The sequence below is a fragment of the Coenobita brevimanus genome, chromosome 53, assembly GCF_032717465.1.
Source record: "Coenobita brevimanus isolate Jiangsu-jjx chromosome 53, ASM3271746v2, whole genome shotgun sequence".
NCBI lineage: Eukaryota > Metazoa > Arthropoda > Malacostraca > Decapoda > Coenobitidae > Coenobita > Coenobita brevimanus.
The window spans coordinates 42,838,157-42,859,471 of NC_137006.1; the positions used below are offsets into that span (position 1 = coordinate 42,838,157).

Below are 21,315 nucleotides of genomic sequence, written 5' to 3' on the forward strand. Positions count from 1 at the left end.
ACAAATCGCCTCCACGTCGCCCTGTCCCCCTGCCATTTCACTGCCCTACCCCAAGCTCACCCCCCCCCTCTCTCATATACCTCTCCACTCCATCCCTCCATCTCATCCATGGCCTCTCCCTCCCTCTCCCTCCCCTCCACCTCACTCACATACACTCTCCTCGTTAGTCTCTCGCTACGGAAAAGGTATATAAGAAAACTGAACACTAACTCATGGCTACATGTAATTTGACGAGCATCTGTTATGAGATAGGCATGAGTCTCCTTGGTTACTAGTCAAATCGACCCTCCAGCCTAGTTACATTTCACGACCAACTGAGCTGAAAGGGGTTAGGGATTTTGGTCATGAATAAAGGGACTATTGTTAAGTAATATGGTTATGAAGGGTGTTAAAAATCTCTCAAAAAAATGTCTAAGTTTCCCCTGAGAATGTTTTAATTTTGTGAAAGAAAATTGATATTAAAAAATGGTGTTTTATTTGTAACACTCATAGTAATTAGTTTGCACGTAACGGAGCGACAGACAGACAAACAAGGAAGTAAAGGAGCTTTGTGGTACTGATGTGGATGTGACAGGAAGCGTTAAGAGGAATACCCTGAGATGGATCGGTCTTGTGGAGAGGATGGAGAATGAGAGACTGACTGGAAGAGTGTGAGTGAGGTGGAGGGGGAAGACCAAGGATGAGATGGAGGGATGGAGTGGAGAGACTGACTAGAAGAGTGTATGTGAGGTGGAGGGGGAGAGGGAAACCAAGGATGAGGTGGAAAGATGGAGTGGAGTGATGAGAGTGGGGTGTGTGAGTTGGAGGGAGGAGAGTCAAATGGCAGGGGGAAGTGGAGGCGATTTGTTTGTGGCCACCCCTTACGGGACTAAGGCGTCTGGCAATAGATGGATACATAGTTAGGAAGATAAACATAATATAAGGATCTTGTATTTGGCTCACTGTTCTCCTGTTTATGTTTTTTCTTGGAGGGAACACTTTTGCGGGCGCCTGGCCTTTGGTTCCTTCTTCCTTGCATAACAAAAATATATCACTAGACTCCTTTTACCTTAACTTGGCCCAGATTGTCGTCGTTTTGCGGGTTAATAATTTCTAGAGTTGCCCCGACCAAGAGATGTTAGTTTGAGCTGGATAAGATCGTCTAACGTAAGCTGGAATACAATGCTTAAGCTCTATTGACAGCCTGGCTTAAGCTTGACAGGTGTAAACATTCACAGACCAAAGGAAGAAATGAAAGCTTAAATATGGAGTCAGTAACAGGGTCTCTTGTCTCTTGGTTTTCGCTCCGTAGATTTTTAAAAAGTTGGTCTGGAGCGTCTGAAGTAGGCAACACAATGATCTGTAGCCATAGGTGTCGCTTGCTTTGTTTTTTTGTTTTGTTTAATGCAAGGAAGAAGGAGCCCAAGGTCAGGGGCATGCAAACTGCTCCAAGAAAAACACAAAAACAGCAGAGAGCCAAATTCAAGATCCCTTCATTTCGAGATGCCTGGACACACTGCGATTGAAAGACTGGAGATCGTAGGCAGTGGGAAAAACATACAGAGGGAGACAGTTGTTAGGTGTCGGTTGCTGTCGGGTGTCGGGAGAGGAAATTAGGGATGACAGCAGGAGTTCTGTTAATAATCTTTCAGTTCCCGACGAGATTATCATTTTAACAGGCGTGACCATAAAAGAAACTATCAATCCATTTTCTGTGTGAGAGAGATTGACTTCATAGTGCTCTTCTAGACTGGATGAAGCATAGAAAAAATAAAACAGTGACAGCTTAAAGAGGTGGCTGTTTTAGGCCAAGTTAGAGTGGACGGAGTATAGGTAGATTTCTCATCCTTTTTTTGCAGCTTATATCACGTAACTGAGTGGCAGATTGACAATGCTAGGACTCTGCATCCTTTCCATAGCACTTCTTCATGTGTTAAAATAAGTGCTACGTCTCTACATTCTTTCCATAGCACTTCTTCATGTGTTATATTCAATGCTACGACTCTACAACCTTTCTATAACACTTCTTCATGTGTTATATTCAATGTTACGACTCTACATCCTTTCCAAAGCACTTCTTCATGTGTTAAAATCAATGCTACGGCTGTACATTCTTTCCATAGCACTTCTTCATGTGTTATATTCAATGCTACGTCTCTACATCCTTTCCATAGCACTTCTTCATGTGTTATATTCAATGCTAAGTATCTACATTCTTTCCATAGCACCTTTTCTAGTGTTAATCTCTCCTTTCAGTTCAACATTCAAGATGGAGAGATGGCAATTTTAGGCCAAGTCATCTGGAACAGACTATAAGCTGGTGGGTGCACCGTGGGATGATGGCTGGTGTGATGCTGTTGCTGTTGAGGGTGCTGGCTGTCGCTGTCTGCCCTGTCGAGGCTCGTCTCCTGCCGTCACCCTCAGGTAATAATTTCGGTGGGGAAGAGGAACGCCTTCACCTGGTGGCACCGATATGGCCGAGCGCTGGATCTGCCCGGTCATACAAACGTCCCTTAACCCTTTCTCTAACTCCCTATCCCCAGAAAGGAGGAGGATCGATTACAAAAGTAGGGGTTCACAATCAACTGGGTTCACGTTTCAGATGAACCTGGGGCTTCATTCTTCCTCGTTTGTTTAATATATTTCTTGCCTCTCTCCCATAAAAATTTTCGTGATTGGTGTGTTGTTAATTTTATCATGTTTTATTTGCAGACAGCCTGGATTTGCTGTCAGAAATGGGGACAGCTATCAGTGCAGTTCTGGCTTCCATTCCTGATCCAAAGTGCTATCCATTTCTCATACTGGGAGACGCCCCGCCCTCACCCAACACTTACAAGGTCCAGATGATGAAAGTACTTGTTGAAACCAGAATCACTAAACAGATGTGATATTGCTTTCAGATAGTATGAGTGAATATTACGTAAAAAAAAAATCATATATATATTCATTTCCTTATTGGAGGAGCATAGAACACCCTTGGAAGACTTGTAAATGAAGTTGAAATTGCGAGTTGCCCCTACAGGTGTTCAGTTAGGTGTATTTAACCCAGGAGATGATGGAGCTTCATAAGGCACGCGGCGTGGGGATAGTCCAGGTGCCAGTGGATGAACAGGACTCGAATGTAACCCTGACACAGGTTCCTCAGGCCATTACACACGCGAGATGGGTAAGGCAGCAAAAATAGGGTCGATCTGGTCTTTTTAAACATTTATGGAGTAACAGTTGGCCATTCTCCCATAATTTATTCATATCTTAGTATATTCTTACTATTTTGAGACTCCTTTCTTAAGATTTGGGGAGGCTTTTCGACTTGGAGGAGTGGGATATTGCTTTCATTCCCTTTTTTAATGTGAGAGGCCTATTTTAAGTTCAATAACACTGTCTGATGGGATAAACTAAAGAAGATATCTCCGGATTCAAAAGGGTTCAAGCTGGGAGGGCACGACCGAGTTTATAGTGAGGTTATACGCGTTGATATTGGAAGGTCACACAATAGCCAATAAGATGGATTCAGGACCTATTCGCTTTTATACAGATGCGGTGTTACTGATTGATGAGGGTCACACATTCAGTAAATCGTGAATCACAAATATTCTGGGCACGTCACAATTTCCATCTCAAAAATACTGACAAATACAACTACTAAAGTGGTAAGTCAAAATACCACTACCCAAGCTACATCCATCACGGACTTTAATGTGAAATGAGCACAGATTACTGCTGATGAAAGTACGTTTTGTTTCAAGACTCTGGAAGTGAATGTGTATCATGTGACTGATGAGGAGGATGGCAGAGGGCTCAGTTGATGTGTGTTATATCAATTTACATCTCTATCAGGAGGAGACTTACGTGTGAGAGTGTAAATATGCATCCCAACCAGCTGTGAGTTAAGATATATGGCATGATTGATGAGGATGGATTTTGTGTAGTCCAGACGTAAGAGAAATTAAAGACTTGAAGTTCTAACCTGTGCCTCTTCCCCACCCAACATATCCGCGGCTGGTGTCCCTGTTAATGTATTCTGTGTTGCAATTACCAGCTGCGGCAGGCGTCCAGGTGTGTGGTGGTGGTGGTGGTGGTGGTGAGTCAGGATCTAACGTTCATCAACGGTTTCGCTGAGTTATCCCTCAAGGGTCGCCTCCTGGCATGGTCAACGCGGCTTCTACTCCTTACTCGCCTGCCCCCGAAGGACCTCGCCCCTCTGATGGCTTCTCACTGGGCATTCTCCTTGTCCAAATGTGTCTTACTAAATATTGACCCTTCAGTACAAACACTCAGGTAAGAAAATATGTCGATCAAATTCCATTGTAACACTGTAACACGTATCACCTGCTTCTACAGATTATTATATTTAGCACAGATATGAAAACTTAGAAATTAATCCATCACTAAAAACATTCGAACACATTACAGTGAGGAAAAAAAAAATGTGATACCTAAGTCAGTGAATGGGATAGATCACATATATCATTAATTACAGGTGAAGTAATAGGACCTTTACTAATTAACCTGGTGTAATTCAGGGCAGGTGTGTACGTCCATCTGCCGTACACACCTGTCGGCGCACACACGGTCCAAGTCGCTACCTGGACGCCCACACGCGGCCTCACCTGCCACACACCTGACTCTCTCTTCCCTGACAAATTCCGCAAGTACTGTGTCCTAAGATATATCATGTAACTTTATCTATCTATCTATCTACCTATCTATCTATCTATCTGTCTGTCTATCTATCTCTAGCTATATCTATCTATCTGTCTATCTATCTATCTCAAGCTATATCGACCTATCTATCTATCTATCTATCTGTCTATCAATCTTTCTGTTTCTATATCTATATCCATCTATGCATCTAATCTATCTATCTATCCTCCTACCTACCTACATATTTACCTACCTATCTATCCCTCTACCTGTCTTCCTACCTACCTTCCTACCTGCCCACCTACCTTCCCACCTTCCTACCTATCTGTCTACCTATCTACCTACCAACCTACCTACCTTTATACAATGCATTACTAGAGTGAAACGGTGTAGAATGATAGCCTGTCCTCTCGATATTTTTACCCACTTAACACGAAAATATATATATACCACCTTACCAGCATACCTGAACTCCTTTCACCTTAACTTGGCCCAGATCTTCGTCATGTTGCAGGTAATTTCACGTAGCTCAGGGGGCAGGGAGGGACAATTCTACGGCACTACATCCCTCCCGTAGCACTTCTTCGTGAATAGCATCGTATTCTAGAGTCAGTCAATTACTATGAGGACGGGAATTTTAGGCCAAGTGAGGGTAAAATGAGTATGTTAGGAATACAGATCAGAAAAAGTGTATATGTATTTCTTTTCGTTTATATACATTCGATGTCAATTAATTTCAGTATCTTCACAGCTTCCACGGTATGGTTGTCAACGTAACAGCCTTGCCCTACGAGCCATACTGGGTCAAGTTGGGTCAGGGGAATAACACGAGGTAAGGTCATTTGTTTACACTCTCACGCATACACCTGTCAAGCACTTCACACCCAAATTAGAATATACACTTACACCTTCACTCATACACCTGTCAAGCACTTCACAAATTAGAATATACACTTACACCTTCACTCATACACCTGTCAAGCTCTTCACAAATTAGAATATACACTTACACCTTCACTCATACACCTGCCGAGCACTTCACAAATTAGAATATACACTTACACCTTCACTCATACACCTGTCAACCACAAATTAGAATTACACTTACACCTTCACTCATACACCTACCAAACACTGCACACCCAAACCAGAATATACATTGTGTTGTGTTTACTTTCGTCAGTACTTATACAACTATTAAACACTACACAATCATGGAGAATGCGTTTTAACATTACTTATAAACCTATTAGACATTTTACAACCAAAGGAGAATGTGTTTTTATCATTACTTATACGCCTATCCAACATCGCATAGTCAAAAGAGTATTATTATTATTATTATGGTTATACTTTTCCCTATAATCGTACAGCAAGGAAACTGGTCACATCTGAATTATATACATTATCATCTTTTATAATTTTGTCATCACTTACACAACTACCGAACACTTGAAACTAAATCAGGATGTATATAACTAAAACTATATGTATGTTTTTGTTTTTAGCTTTTACATTACACACACACACACACACACACACACGGTACTAGCTTGACTCATTCCTGTTAAGATACAATTAGGTAAGAATTAGGTAAGAACACACACACACACACACACACACACACACACACACACACACACACACACACACACACACACACACACACACAACAAACTAAAATAAATATATATAAAAAAAGAGAGAAAAAAGACAGACAAAATTATTCCTGACAAATTCACTTCTATGGAGACACGTTTACCTCATTAATTAGTAACACTTCTTCGTGACTATTACCTTAGATTGACAGGTATGGACTACAATCAACAGGTGGCAATCAGTCAATCCCTCAACTATACCTTCCACGTCCTTCCATCTCGTAATTGGGACGAGGTAAGTTGACAATTTTGAGTGTAGTTCATGTCAGTATGCGATTTATTTTTTTAAGTAAGTGAATTTCAGAGTTTGCAGTGCTAGACAGTGGAATTGAATGTGTTTATACTCTGGTACGTAGCTCCTGTCAGTGTGCTATTTAATGTTACCTCAGACAGTGGATTTCAGGGTGTTTACAATGTCGATTATACTTCCTGTTACGCGACCGGGCAGATCTTCTCGTCTTGTATTCAGATCTTCTCGTCGTGTCCTCAGGTAACGGACCAGGTAGAGGCGCGTGTGTCCTATATGGTAAGCCAGGGATACGCCATACTCTACGGGCGGCTAAAGAGGTCAGTGTCACTCCTCTAACTCTATATGTACAGGTTTAGGCAGCTCTGGATATGTAGTGTGAGTCAGAAGTGTGGATAGGTAGGGGGAAGATGGTGCGGTTCGTCTTTTTGCATGTTTATGGTGACAGATGATGGTGTTGTTAGAGGAATAGCATAACAACACAACACACGGCACTATAACACACCATGGAACGCAAATCACAACACAGCACAACACAAGACTGCACAACACATTACCCATCATTCAAAAAACGCAGCACAGCATACGGCATTGAATAATATAACACTGGAGAACACACAGCTCAGCACAATACACACAGCACATCACAGCACAATACACACAGCACATCACAGCACAATACACATCACATCACACACACAGCACAGCACATCCTCACTATACACTAAGGATATTTTGTGATGTGTCCTTTCCCCTATATTTCCTGACTCTTGACTCACCCTGTAGTACTGGGGACGGACGCCTTCTCGTGGTGGCACTGATATAACCGAGCGGATTCACTGCCCAGTTATACACACATCCCTCAACTCCCTCCCTATCCCCACAAAGGAGGTTGGTGGACTGCAGGAGGAGGGAACTTCAGCCTGCAGTCCACTGGGTTCACGTTACAGATGAACTTGTGGCTACCACTACTACTACTACTACTACTACTGCTGCTGCTGCTGCTGCTGCTACTACTACTACTACTACTGTTACTACTACTACTATTTCTATAATAATAATAATAATAATAATAATAATAATGACGCCCTGCATAAATTACTGTGTCTTGTAGCGGCTGTCATACACACGCCTGTCATTCCTACATCTTAACAACCATTTCTTTTTTCTAATGTAAAATAAACCGCTAAGGAAGAGGTGTGAAGTCTCCTAAGCTGACGAGAATATGGCTAAAGAAGTTTTTACACCTGTTCCTAAGCGATTTATTTTGCATTTACATCTTAGCATTCTATTATTTCCTGTTTATGTCTTTTTAATATCGACAGTTTTCTTTAATTATATAAGGGGAAACTGAGGCGAAATATGCAGAATAAATCGCTAAGGAAGAAACGTTGCTGAATCCTTAAAGCCACTTAGAACACTACCTTATTTCCGGTTTACAGGTGGGACTACACACATCCTGTTGATTTCACGCCCTTCGTCTTCGCCTACGCCAAGCCAGTGCCGAGGCCGAGTTGGTTGAGCTGCTACTACCCTTTCGGACATCTGGTGTGGGTCGCTATCCTCGCCTCCACTCTCATCATCTGCTTCCTTCTCGTCCAGGTGAAGGAGCATGGATGTTCTTAGATGGTCCTTGATGTCCTTAGATGCCACCCTATACCAAACTAGCGCCAGGACCCAGGTGGTTGGGTTGCTGCTACCTTTTAAGCCATCTGGCGTGGGTTGCCGTCTGACTCTCACACTCATCGTCTGCTTCATTCTCATCCTAGTGAAGAGGCTTATGTGCTACTGCTCGTCTGTAATAATTCTCTGTCCTCTTTAACTTGACCTAACATCGCCATCTCTCCATCATGAATGCCGAGGTGTAAGAAGATATAAACACTAGAATGAACACTAGACTATGGTGCCATAAAAATCTAGTGGAGAGAATGGAAGCCGATGGACTGCCTTTTTTTGAACCACTAAGCTGAAAGAAATGAGATGCAAAATTACCAACATCTCGAAGTAAATGTGTAGGAACTTTAGGTAACACAAGCTGTTTTCATGGTAATTCTGAAGAAGATATGAAGGAAGTGAATTGGAAGTGGTTGTCGGCGGTAATACACCCTGTTAAGATGGACACCGTAAGTTGGGCCGTGGGGGTGAAGTGAGTTGTTCAGAAGAAAAAGAAGAACAGAGATTAGTTGCTGTCATATACTTTGCTCTGCTAGGTTATATAAATACACTGAACAAGCTTACCTTCACATATATTATCATCAGCAGACCTTGCATTACTCTAAGAAAATCAAGGTGAGTTTGTAACTTGCACCGAATTTTACAAGGGTAATGATTATGTCCACACACAGGATTATAAGTCTTTGAAAACCATTATAATTAAGTTGAACTACACCTGTGTGAGCGATGTTTCCGGGCTGTTTAAACTCACCTGAAGACAAGACAAATTTAGAAGTAATTTTGTTTACCTGTTGTATGCAGATCACCAGGACGCGCATGTGGGTGAGCCGCCACGGAAGGATCAGCCCTGGTGCGGTGGTGCTGGAGGCGGTGGGGTGTCTGCTGGGCCAGGGACTCTACGGCCGCCTCTCGACTAGTCACTCCAATCACCTTCTCACGGCGTCTTGGCTGGTCTTCGGGGTGGTGGTGGGTACGTCTTATCGCGGCAGCCTTATTAGTTCCCTCACCAGCCCCTTCGTACCAAAAAGACCAGAGACAATAGAGCAGCTTGTTGGAGTAATTAACAGGTGAGAAAGGTGAGCACAGAGATAAATACATGAGGTGAAAGTGGTAACAGGTGAGAGCGAAAGGTGAGCATAGAGATAAATACGTAAGAGGTGAACGTGGTGACCTGTGGATACTGATTAGGTATATACAAATTTACTTCTTAATAAAAACAAGTACATATGCCATCAGAGTGAGCCGTTCGTAGTTGGGAGGTAAATATACACACCACAATATCCGTGTCATTTGAGTCATAACATTAACTCAGAGGAAACAGATGTAAACAGTATATAATCAAGTTGGATCAGACACCCTCATTTGAATCTTGTGGAAATCAAAACACCCTTTCCACACCACCTAGCTTTTTACACCCATCCATACACCTCCCTCCCATCTTTCTCCTGACTCAGTGTGTTACCTCTACAGTGCAGTTCAACTCTCAGTTACTTATGGCTGATTACAGGTGTTTAAGTGACGGTGTGTCCAGGCATCTCGAAATGAATGGACCTTGATATTGCCTCCCATGTTATATTTGTGTGGAAAGGGAAAATGTGGAAGGCTGTGAGCTCTCTCTCTCTCTCTCTCTCTCTCTCTCTCTCTCTCTCTCTCTCTCTCTCTCTCTCTCTCTCTCTCTCTCTCTCTCTAAATAAATAAATAAATAAATAAATAAACAAATAAATAAATAAATAAATAACTGTGAAACTGAAATGCAACAGCTTATGTTTCTACGTATCTGAAAAACACGGAACGTTCATTTTACATCTTACACTATAGATTCCGCTTCTACAAGTCTGGAAATGATTTAACGTTCGCATCACAAAATACAGATTGTTTTTGTAATGGTCTAAAATTGCTGTAACATTTATGCAGTATATTCCACTACACACACAGGGCGACCAGTGAATCGTGGGGAAGTTATCGTAAAGAAAACCTCATGTCCTCAAATATAAAGTCTCTCAGCAAATTAGGACATCTGATGGAGCTGGGGGTAGAGGCTAAGGACAGTTTTGCGGGAGCTCTCACCAAACAGTAAGTATCAAATCATTTTCTATTGTAATTTTAAAGGCAATCCTCGTTATAAATTAGGGACCAGCTTCCTCTGTCTTGAAAATATTAATCTTCTCTAGCCCACAACTTCCTGGAGAAGAAAATAGTGCCAAAATCGACTACACTTTTGAAATCTGCATCTCAGCCCACATCACCCGTTCCCTTTTCGTCCTCTGCAGACACCTGGGAATACGGGAATACATATAGAGGATTTGCGGATCCAGAAGGGAGTTTAAGAAATCCAGCAATCCCCCATCCCCTCCTTTTCTTACTTTCCAGCAGCAAGAATACAAAATTACTGAGTGAAAACAAGCAGTGTATGTTTTAAATTTTCCTTTTCGTACGAGTCTCTGTGGTTGTAAAATATATTGTGTTTATGTATTTGTTTATTACTACTGCATTTTTTTTTTACTGCGATTAGTCAGAAGATAAGAGAGAATATCTAAGGCCCCTTAACAAATGCTGGATCCGCCCATGCACAGTAAAAACTCATTCAGTCCAAACACATTTCCTCTGTTCATGGTAAAAGACGTAAGATGTGCATAAAGAGACAAATGAGTATGCCTCACACACCCCTACCCCGACACAGTTTCTGATAATGCACTAAAATAATTCACGGTCTCCTCGACAGACAATCGCATCTCGGGAATCGCCAGTTCTTGACACTCACGGCAGCCCGGCATTTCACACAAGTTGATGGAAGTGTGCCCATATATATAGGACGGGAAATAATCAGCTTCACCATGTTCGCCTGGCCAATCCCACATGACGCACCTTATAAACCCGGCCTGGACCGCAAAATCCTACAAACATCAGAGGTGAGTCCTGGAGAAATATGAACGCATAAAACTGAAAGACAGATTTTTTTTAAAGCATCTGTTTAATAGGATAACGTTCTTTATTTTTATGTAGAATATGACTTGTAAATTACAGTTCAAAGTTACTCTTGGTAACTATACTCTCTTTGCTGTAACCTGGCCCGATTTTCGTCCTTGTATAGTTTATTTCACGCAGCACAGTGGTAGAAAAATACAATACTATGGTACTAAATCCTCTCCATAGCTTCATCTGTGACTAGCATTATATTCTAGCGTTAATCTTTTGTTACAGCTAAGAATTTAACATGGACAGAAGACAGATTTAGGCCAGGTTAGAGTAAAAAGGGTATAGAGAGTGGTTTTAGCGTGATAATAAGAGCTGACCAGATACTTAAAAGATCGCCATTGCACTGAAAGTTTTAGGAGAGACTGTCAGCAATACTTTCGTGACTTAAGACAAACTTCACTACTTTCAGGCTGGTTTATACAGACACTGGAATGAAGAGATACTTGACGAGGCCTCGCGGGAAAGTCGAGTGAGGAAGCGACAAGCACTGGAAGCAAAACAGTCGGATGGACAAGATTCTGAGTCTCCCACCAAAAGCCTCACCTTCACCCACATAATAAGCACCCTCATGATTCTCGCTGTGGGCCTTATCTTAGCTACTCTGGCCTTTGTCCTGGAGAAACTTTTGCATTCGTAACTCTTTCATTGTGATTCTGTGTTCTTCATTGATATTTTTCGTACTTAACAACTTCTCCAGTGACTATTCTTTTACTTAACAACTTACCCTACTTAACAACTTCTCCAGTGACTATTTCTTTTTTTATCTTATTCTGTTCTGTTCTATCTATATTCAGAGGAGCTGGTTCATTTTGCGACCTGGAGGGGATAGCTGTAGCCTCCATCAACCTCTTCACTACATTCTCCCTCTGCTGAATGAAATCAGTCCATACGCAGCAAAAGCAAGATGGGGAAAATACATGATAAAACTCGAGCGGTTCAAGGCGGTTCAGGACCGTTCAGAACGGTTCAAGACGGTTCTGCTCAGCCTAGTGAAGCGTCAAGGTACTGAAGGGGTTAGTGATGGCGATACACAGGCCCTCAAGTGCGTATAGCGTCTTCAAAGGTGAAAAAAAACGTTCCTGAGACACCAGTGATGATATGGGAGAAAGGTGTCCTACGAATGCGGATGTATGGACGAGACTCCAGTTTTTTACAATAATTTTTTAAAGCAAGGGATGATTTTTGAACATGTCAGGCCCTTCCACATCAATCCAGACAATTTTCCATCGTACTGGACGCACGCTGATCACACCTAGCAATTAACAGGTGTTCCAGAAATGACCGGAAAAAATTGGGAGCCTTGTCTATACATTGGCGTTCCCTTTTTTTTTTTTTTTAACGTCACTTAAGGAACATATTTTGAATTTTGACTGAATTTTAACTAGTAATTCCCGCATCCCACTGTTACCTTTATCTGGGGAAAACTGAAATATGAATATAAGCATTACTTTCTGACAAACTTTTATTCACTTGTTAAAAATGATTGTGGAACTGAATCAACATTAGTTTTCAATATTTCCAAGCCAATTGGCACGTGGGGAGGACGAGAGAAGGATAAATGTCTCTCTCTCTCTCTCTTGCTAGGAATTTGCCCTTCTTTACATCATATCCTTACTACTTCATCTTTTTTATGGCCTTTTTGCATCTCTAGAGCCTCTTCACTACTATTACGTTATCAGTGTTGACATTCAGCAAGTCAGTTTTCCTATTAGGCCTGTAAGAGGTCTGGAGATGGACTCCTTCAAGCTGTGGCACCAATTTAACCGAGCTCTTCGTCTGCCTGGTTATACCCTCAACTCCTTACGCTGGACTGTATAAGAAGGCCAGCTCCATCCTTCAGTCCACCAAGTTCACGTTATCAGACGAACTTGGGGCTAAAACTACTTCTATTATGGGATCTAAGCTAAATAAATGCATGTAGAGGTAGGAGTCAGGAAAATAATGGGTTTCCTATAGTTTACCATATTGTCATTTTCCTCTTCAAACTAGTCACAGAAAACGGGTATATAACTGCGACCGCCACAGTAGGTAGAGTGACCATTCCATTTTTGCGTTTGTTATTGATGATGATGATGATGATGATAATAATAATAATAATAATAATAATAATAATAATAAAACAGTAAACATTAAAGTGAAAAAGCGAGACAGAAAAAAATAATGATTTCTGACAATAATACCTTCGATGAAAAGCCTTGTTTATGCAGAGAAAGAAAACGGATAACTCTCTAGTAGGCGGGGCAACTCAAGTATTTTTTTTCTTACTAACTCTAGACGATTTTATTCAGCAGAGTGGGCCATAGGAGCCTGGGGGTGTTCATCCTTGCCCCATTTTACTCCCCCGTGGTTAGGACAACTCTAGTATTGCATTTCAGACGATTTTATTCAACTGAAAGTAAGAATCCGTGAAAAATGCGAACCCTAGCAGTCTTATATACCATTTTCTTCCAGTTGGTCGGAGAGAAAACGCGCGCAATGGGTGACTAAAAAGATTTCAGAGTAAATTAGTTGCGTTAATGAGAGGTGAAAGTTTAAAAGGAAGGGAAGGGGAGGGGAGAGACAAAGGAGGCGATAAATAGGGGAAAAGTGAAGGAAATGACGAGGAGGAGGAATGGAGAGATAAGGGGAGATAAGGAGATAAGGGAGAGATAAGGAGATAAAGAAGATAAGGGAGACATAAGAAGATAAGGGAGAGATAAGGAGATAAGGGAGATAAGGGAAAGATGAGGGGAGGTAAGAAAATAAGGGGAGATAAGGGAGAGTTAAGGGGAGATAAGGAGATAAAGAAGAGATAAGGGAAGATAAGGAGATAAGGGGGAGATAAGGAGATAAGGGAGAGATAAGGCGAGATAAGGAGATAAGGGAGAGATAAGGAGATAAAGAAGAGATAAGAGGGGATAAGGAGATAAGATGAGAGATAAGGGGAGATAAGGAGATAAGGGGAGAGATAGGGAGATAAGAGATAAGGGGAGATAAGGAGATAAGATGAGAGATAAAGGGAGATAAGGGAGAGATAAGGGGAGATAAGGAGATAAGGGAGAGATAAGGAGATAAGGGAGAGATAAGGAGATAAAGAAGAGATAAGGAGATGAGAGATAAGGGATGATATGGAAAAAGGAGATACAAGGAGAGATGGAGAGGGAGGAAGCGAGATAAGAGAGAGAGAGAGAGAGAGAGAGAGAGAGAAAGAAAGAGAGAGAGAGAGAGAGGTGAACTGTAAAAAAAAATGGAAGAACTGAAGAGATAAGAAATGAAGACTTGGACTCCTCTCTCTCTCTCTCTCTCTCTCTTTCTCTCTCTCTCTCTCTCTAACTGTCGAACGCGGGTGACTTAATGGAGGGGAGAAGAAATAAAATAAATTCACAAAGAAAACGAGGATGAGGAAGGGAGGGAGGGAGGGAGGAAGAAGGGGAGGGAGGGAAGCAGGAAGCGAAGATGAGCGAGAAGAAGAGCAGGAAGAGATGAATGAGGAAGTGAAAAATATATAACTCTTTCTTTAGCCACTTCACTACGAGAGAGAGAGAGAGAGAGAGAGAGAGAGAGAGTGATGGCGAGAATAAATTTTGGATGCACGTAAATAAAATCAAAGTAAGATGTGTGGAATAATAAAGGCGCCAACCCCTTTATATAACGTTATTTATTTATTCATTTATTTATTGCTATTGTCATTGGCTTATCTGAAATGTGAACCCAGATCTGCAGGCTCAAGTTCCCCCCCTCTACGGTGCTCCATTCTTCTTTGGGGACGATAGGGAAGCGGAGGAGAGAGATATTTATAACCAGGCAGTGAAGTGGCTCGTCTATCTTGGTGCCATCGCGTGAAGGCGTCCTTGTCCAGCGCTACATAATTACTCCCATTTAACCAAAATTTTGAAGTTTAGTGAATTGTACAGGTATTTTAGAGATTATTAACCCTTTTACTCTGAGATTTTTTTTTTTTATGCTTGCTACATCCAGACGATTTTATGTATGAGGCAACCGTATCATGTATTCATTATGATGGTGGGTGTTAGTGCTGAAGTGGTGACATGCGGAGATGGAGGTGTATCGTATGTAGGGGGACTGCTGAAGGACTATTGGGCCATGGGAACAGGTCTTCATTAAGTCCACGACTACGGGAAGGCTCCTCTAAGCTGAATAATATCGTAGGGTACTAACAAGTTGGCTACAGTGTACGGAGTTTTACAGCCAGTACAGGGCCATGTGCCTTCTGGAGGGTCCATCCGTGTTCCCACAGACCCTGGCACTCTAGACGACAAGACAGGGCCATATACAAATACTTATTCACCCCCCGCCCCTTGGCTACTGGGGGATGTGCTTTGATCTATGGGTTATTCATGGGTTTTCTCCGGCACCACAACATCATTTATCCGTCGTTGCTTTTCTGTCACCATCCTGTTAAAAAAACGCGAGAACATCCCCCACCTCTTCGAAAAATCGGAAGGTTCGAACCCCTCATCCGAAAAAGCCAGCTGATTCTGAACACTAGTGCAGAAGGAGGAGGTAGCACCAAGAATAAGCTACACAAATACGTCCTCATTCTAAAGGCGTTAGTAAGTGTTAGTGTTTTTCTACGTATATTAAACACTTTTTCTGGAGATGTTAACTATAGGCTAGCGTTTTAATTTTTTTTTTTTTTTCCTTAGCAGTTTTAGCGAGAATCGTGAAACTGGATGTGGCAGCTAGTACCAGATCTCGGGGAATTATTATCCTCCTAGTGTAAATTTGGACGAGATTTAGCGATTCGTTGTACAGATTTTGTCAATTTTTAGCGATAATTTACGCGTTTTTCTCCCCGTCTCTTGAGTTTTGTTTACCTGGCAGTGTTCTAGCGCCTTTTGATTTGGCAACTCTAGCGCCGCATCCAGAGAGTCCCTGATCCAGAATCCCAGACGTCAGTGCAGTTGTAGCGGTGGCTGTGGAGGGGTGCGTGTGTGTCTCGCTCCCTGGTCCTGTCCTGTCCATGCCTCGCTCACTTAATTTCATTGATATTTCTCCCACACATGTATTCCTTTCCTAGAGCGTTCGTCCCGCCAGATTACTGCATCTAGGGCGGCTAAATCTCGCCACAGTGACCCAGAAAATAGTGGATGGCCCTAGAATTCGTGGAAGAAATTGCACCTATTTAATAATACACCAAAGACTGACAGTGTGACTTGCTTTTGGTATTGTGAAGTTACAGATTTCGCCCGACTTGGACCTTCGTTATGTGGGGACTCTTCCAGCTGAGTAACTTAACGAAACTGAATATTATCAAGATCCGGATAATACCACACCAGTTTGGAAGATCCGGTCTAGCGCGGATCTCGTCAAAGCATCCGTGTGTGTGTGTGTGTGTGTGTGTGTGTGTGTGTTGTCGATTCTAGTCACATTTTTCTGATGTCAAATCGTAAATGCTAACCAACAGATCCTTCACTTTATTTTATTATTATTATTATTATTATTATTATTATTATTTTGGTGGTGGTGATGCTGGCGAAAAGAGACCATTAACCCCTTCAATCCTTCTTTATTTATTTATTTATTTATTTATTTTGGGGTTTATTCAGCTGTGGAGAGACCTGGCCGACTGGAGGGGTTACATACAGCCTTCATCAACCCCTTCACTGCTAGGATCCTCACCTGCGTTTAATATAATCACCTGGTAGCGGCAAGAAAATATATGTGGAGTAGTAGTAGTAGTAGTAGTAGTGGTGGTGGTGGTGGTAGTAGTAGTAGTAGTGGTAGTAGTAGTAGTAGTGGTGGTGGTGGTGGTGGTGGTGGTAGTAGTAGTAGTAGTTGTTGTTGTTGCTGTTGTTGTGATAGTACTTGTAGTCGTTGTGGTAGTAATAGTAGTAGTGGTAGTTGTAGTAGTAGCAGTTGTTATCCCCGCCTGCAAAAATTGGAGGTTATGTATTGACCTCTGTTTGTCCACAAGATATCTTTAAAAATTATTGGTAGATTTCATGACAATTTTGTGGTTATGTGGGTCAAGGGCCAAGGAATTCTCTCTCTCTCTCTCTCTCTCTCTCTCTCTCTCTCTCTCTCTCTCTCTCTCTCTCTCTCTCTCTCTCTCTCTCTCTCTCTCTCTCTCAACTTCAATATTTAGTCGTGGTCGCTATCATGAGCTGAGTCTCCTTGGTTACTAGTCAAATCAACCCCCCTCTTACCTGATTACACCTGGCCATCAACTCACCTGGGAGGGGTTAGGGATTTTTGCCAAGTTAGAACACACACACTATAGAGGAAAGTTAAATATAAGAATTGTCCCGTCTCAAGAATACTGACCATTGTTTTAAGAAAAGATTTTGTTTCTCTGAATATTGTCTTGTATTTATAAAAGACAAATTAGTGGACTCAAGAAAAGGGTGTTTCTTAGACAATATGTTAATGTTTTGAGAGGAACGTAAGTAAATAACAAAGAAAAAGAAAGAAAAAGGAAGACAGGTTAAAGAAAAAAGGAAGGAAGATAGAAAAAGAATAAAGGAGGAAAAATAAAGAAAGGAAAGAAGACAAATTAAAGAAAAAGAAAGACAGGCAGAAAGGAAAGAAGGAAGAAAGAAAGAATAAAGGAAGGAAGGAAAGAAAGACAATAAAAGAAAGAAGGAAAGATACAGAAAGAGTGGAAAATAAAGAAAGAATAAAGGAAGGAAAGGAAAGAAGACAAATTAAGGAAGAAAGATAAAGGAAGAAAGGAAAATAAAGGAAGGAAGGAAAGAAAATCAAGAAGAGAAAGACAGCTCTAACCTCCTCCTGAATCAGTTTCTTCCAAGACCCCGCCAGTGTCTTGAGAAAAATTGTCCACTACAAGGATAGCTCTCAGACGTCCCACAGCCCTCCTCCTGTTCCTTCCTCCGCTGATGCTGTCCTCTTCACCGCTGCAATGTTGCTGTCGATGCTGCTGCTGTCTTGTATCATCACGGTAACAGGTCAGTATGTGTGTCTGACAGTAATAGTCTATCTACCTATCTATCTATCTATCTATTTGTCTATCTATCCATTTATTTATCTAATTATCTGTCTGTCTGTCTATCCATCTATCTATCTGTCTATCTATCTATTTCAATCCCATTCAAGAGCAGGAGCAGTTGATTAGGCTTTCGTTATAACAGACTTTAACTGGGCCTCTCTCTCTCTCTCTCTCTCTCTCTCTCTCTCTCTCTCTCTCTCTCTCTCTCTCTCTCTCTCTCTCTCTCCCTCATATCCTCACACCAGTCCTGAATGAAACGACCCTTGTGTTCAGTATAGACGGTGGGTATTGGCGTCGAAGAGGTGACAGGCGAAGGTATGGAGGGCGTGAGAGGACAGTTGGACCTCAGGAAACAGACAGACTAATACGTATAAGGAGCGGAAGGAGCTTTGAAAGGAGGAAAACTTCAATGGAGCTTTTTGATCCTTTGCTTCCTGTTTCCTGTATTTCCGTAACTAAATATGAGACAATAACACGGCTCTACATTTTTTCCGTAGCACTTCTTCGTGACTAGCACACCATTGGAGAGTTTGCTAATATGACTAAATGACACAATGCTATGGCTGTACATCCTTCCCATAGCACTTCTTCGTGACTAACGCAATATTCGATAGTTCGCTAATCTGTTGCGATCCACTGGCTAAATGAGACAATACTATGGCTCTACATCCTTTCCATAGCACTTCTTCGTGACTAGCTACCTTTTTCTAGTGTCTGTTTCGTGTTATATATCAGTGACATTATACAGAGAGAGAGAGAGAGAGAGAGAGAGAGACAGACAGACAGACAGACAGACAGAGACAGAGAGAGCAGACAGACAGACAGACAGACAGAGGTAATAAAAGCTTAATTATAACAGGGTGCTAGTCACGAAGAAGTGCCATGTAAAGGTTGTAGTCTTGATACTCTGCTAGACCTATTCTCCTGTTCAACAATAAGAGATCAACACTAGAATATGATGCTAGTCACGAAGAAGTGTGGCAAGGACGCAGCTATGGGCAATGAAAACACACAAGAACAGGTGAACTAACGAAGAGGAAGTCAGGTGAGCGAGAGGCATCATGGAAATTAGTTAATATGATGCTAGTCACGAAGAAGTGCTATGAAAAGGGTGTAGAGCCGTAGTATTGTTATTGAATATGATGCTAGTCAAGAAGAAGTGCTATGGAAAGGATGTAGAGCCATAGTATTGTTACAGAATATGATGCTAGTCACGAAGAAGTGCTATGGAAAGGATGTAGAGCCATAGTATCGTTACAGAATATGATGCTAGTCACGAAGAAGTGCTATGAAAAGGATGTAGAGCCATAGTATTGTTACAGAATATGATGCTAGTCACGAAGAAGTGCTACGGAAAAGATGTAGAGCCATATTACTGTTACAGATTATGATGCTGGTCACGAAGAAGTGCTATGGAAAGGATGTAGGGCTGTGGTATTGCCATGTTTTCTCGTCGGTTAAGGAAGCTCCCAAACACCTTTTCCTAAGCGATTTATTTTGCGTACAAATTTGATACACAAATCCTTCTAACACTGCCATACTGTGCATAAGTTACGTACAAAAGGATGTTAACCAACCATATCCAAAAATAAATCGCTAAAGAAGAGGTGTTAGGGAGCTTACATAAGAGTGAAAGGAGGTGGGGTTCGTTTCTCTCTCTCTCTCTCTCTCTCTCTCTCTCTCTCTCTCTCTCTCTCTCTCTCTCTCTCTCTCTCTCTCTCTCTCTCTCTCTCTCTCTCTTCTATTTTTTCCCATATCATATCTCTAGACTCTACTCACTCATTAACAGTCGCGGAAATGGGGTTAGGATGAAATGGGGATACGCAGTGAAATAGGTCGTGGGTTGGCAAATAATTGATCTGTGTGGCTATACTCCTTTCACCTTAACTTGGCCACCCTCCCACTCCCCTCCCAGCACCATCCCCCTCCACCATCCAGTCCCAATACTCTCTCCTTCCTCCTCCTCCTTTTATTCTCGTCAGCGGATCAGAACTACAGGTATTGGTGTTAGTGGTATCAGACGGTGTTGGTTGGTGCTGGAGGGGTGTCTAGTCTTTTTATATTCCACTTCGAAAGGCGTGGATTAGCACTGACAAATCTAATCTTCCTCTTATCCACATCGGAAGACAAAGATTAGCACTGCATAGGCGTCTGATTTTTTTTCCACATCAGAAGACCGTGTGATTCATGTATTTTTGTGGTCAGTATCTATCTCTGTTTATATATATCTATCTATTTCTATCTATCTATCTATCTCTACAAGCCAGGGATTTGTGATACTGGTCAGCTAAGGCTGGTTATAAACACAGGTGGGGAGTGGCCGCTGATGCACCTGCCTGTCCACTTATGACCTCACCTGCCCACCTGACAAGTCATTTAAGGGAGGTTACAGGTAGCCAGGATATTCCCCCTACCCTCATCCCCCCAATCCCCCATCCCTCCTAACCCCCCCTGATGCGCTACAGGTGTTGATAATTATAAAGAAGGCAATTAACCGTAAAGGAGAGTAACAATTAACCTTGATAATGAGGTGTAATTTGCTGTGTCTTTAGGGAGAATTGCAACTTCTTCTTCCTTCACCTTTTCCCACTTCTATATGGGATTGTTTTGTTTTGTTTTGTTTTTGTTTTTTTACGGCCAGATATCCCCCCCCCCTGATGCCAACTCCCCCCCCCTAGTCTACAAGGGCCTGGCACTGGCACTGGGTTGGCACTGAGAGGGGTTGTTTTGCCACCCCCCCTCTCCTCAGTGCCTTGGGGGAGTGCCTTGAGTCTGCTACTAGCCTACTGGACCATCTGTTAATAGGGAGCTGCCAGTGGACTTAATAGGGAGCTGCTAGTGGACCATCTGTTAATAGGGAGCTGCCAGTGGACTTAATAGGGAGCTGCTAGTGGACCATCTGTTAATAGGGAGCTGCCAGTGGACCATCTGTTAATAGGGGGCTGTCAGTGGACCCTCTGTTAATAGGGAGCTGCCAGTGGACCATCTGTTAATAGGGAGCTGCCAGTGGACCATCTGTTAATAGGGAGCTGCCAGTGGACTGTCTGTTAATAGGGAGCTGCCAGTGGACCATCTGTTAATAGGGAGCTGCCAGTGGACTGTCTGTTAATAGGGAGCCGCCAGTGGACCATCTGTTAATAGGGAGCTGCCAGTGGACCATCTGTTAATAGGGAGCTGCCAGTGGACCG

The 21,315-nt window shown here is 42.2% G+C and overlaps 2 protein-coding genes across 2 annotated transcripts in view; both read left to right on the plus strand.

Annotated features, from left to right (window-relative positions):
• The first annotated feature begins 3,034 nt into the window (after window positions 1–3,034).
• LOC145400816 (uncharacterized) lies at window positions 3,035–11,815 on the plus strand. The gene is made up of 9 exons (XM_080273252.1): window positions 3,035–3,145; window positions 4,019–4,257; window positions 5,375–5,455; window positions 6,675–6,848; window positions 7,971–8,130; window positions 9,004–9,269; window positions 10,117–10,275; window positions 10,925–11,111; window positions 11,588–11,815. Exons 1-9 carry the CDS (start codon window positions 3,035–3,037, stop codon window positions 11,813–11,815), a joined length of 1,605 nt encoding a protein of 534 aa, XP_080129378.1.
• Window positions 11,816–12,095: 280 nt separating this feature from the next.
• The window catches only part of LOC145400817 (carbonic anhydrase-related protein 10-like), a 59,143-nt gene continuing 49,923 nt past the window's right edge, over window positions 12,096–21,315 (plus strand). Inside the window, exons 1-2 of the mRNA XM_080273253.1 lie at window positions 12,096–12,180; window positions 17,931–18,086. Of these exons, the coding sequence (XP_080129379.1) occupies window positions 12,096–12,180; window positions 17,931–18,086 (241 nt within the window). The remainder of the gene's footprint in view (window positions 12,181–17,930; window positions 18,087–21,315) is intronic.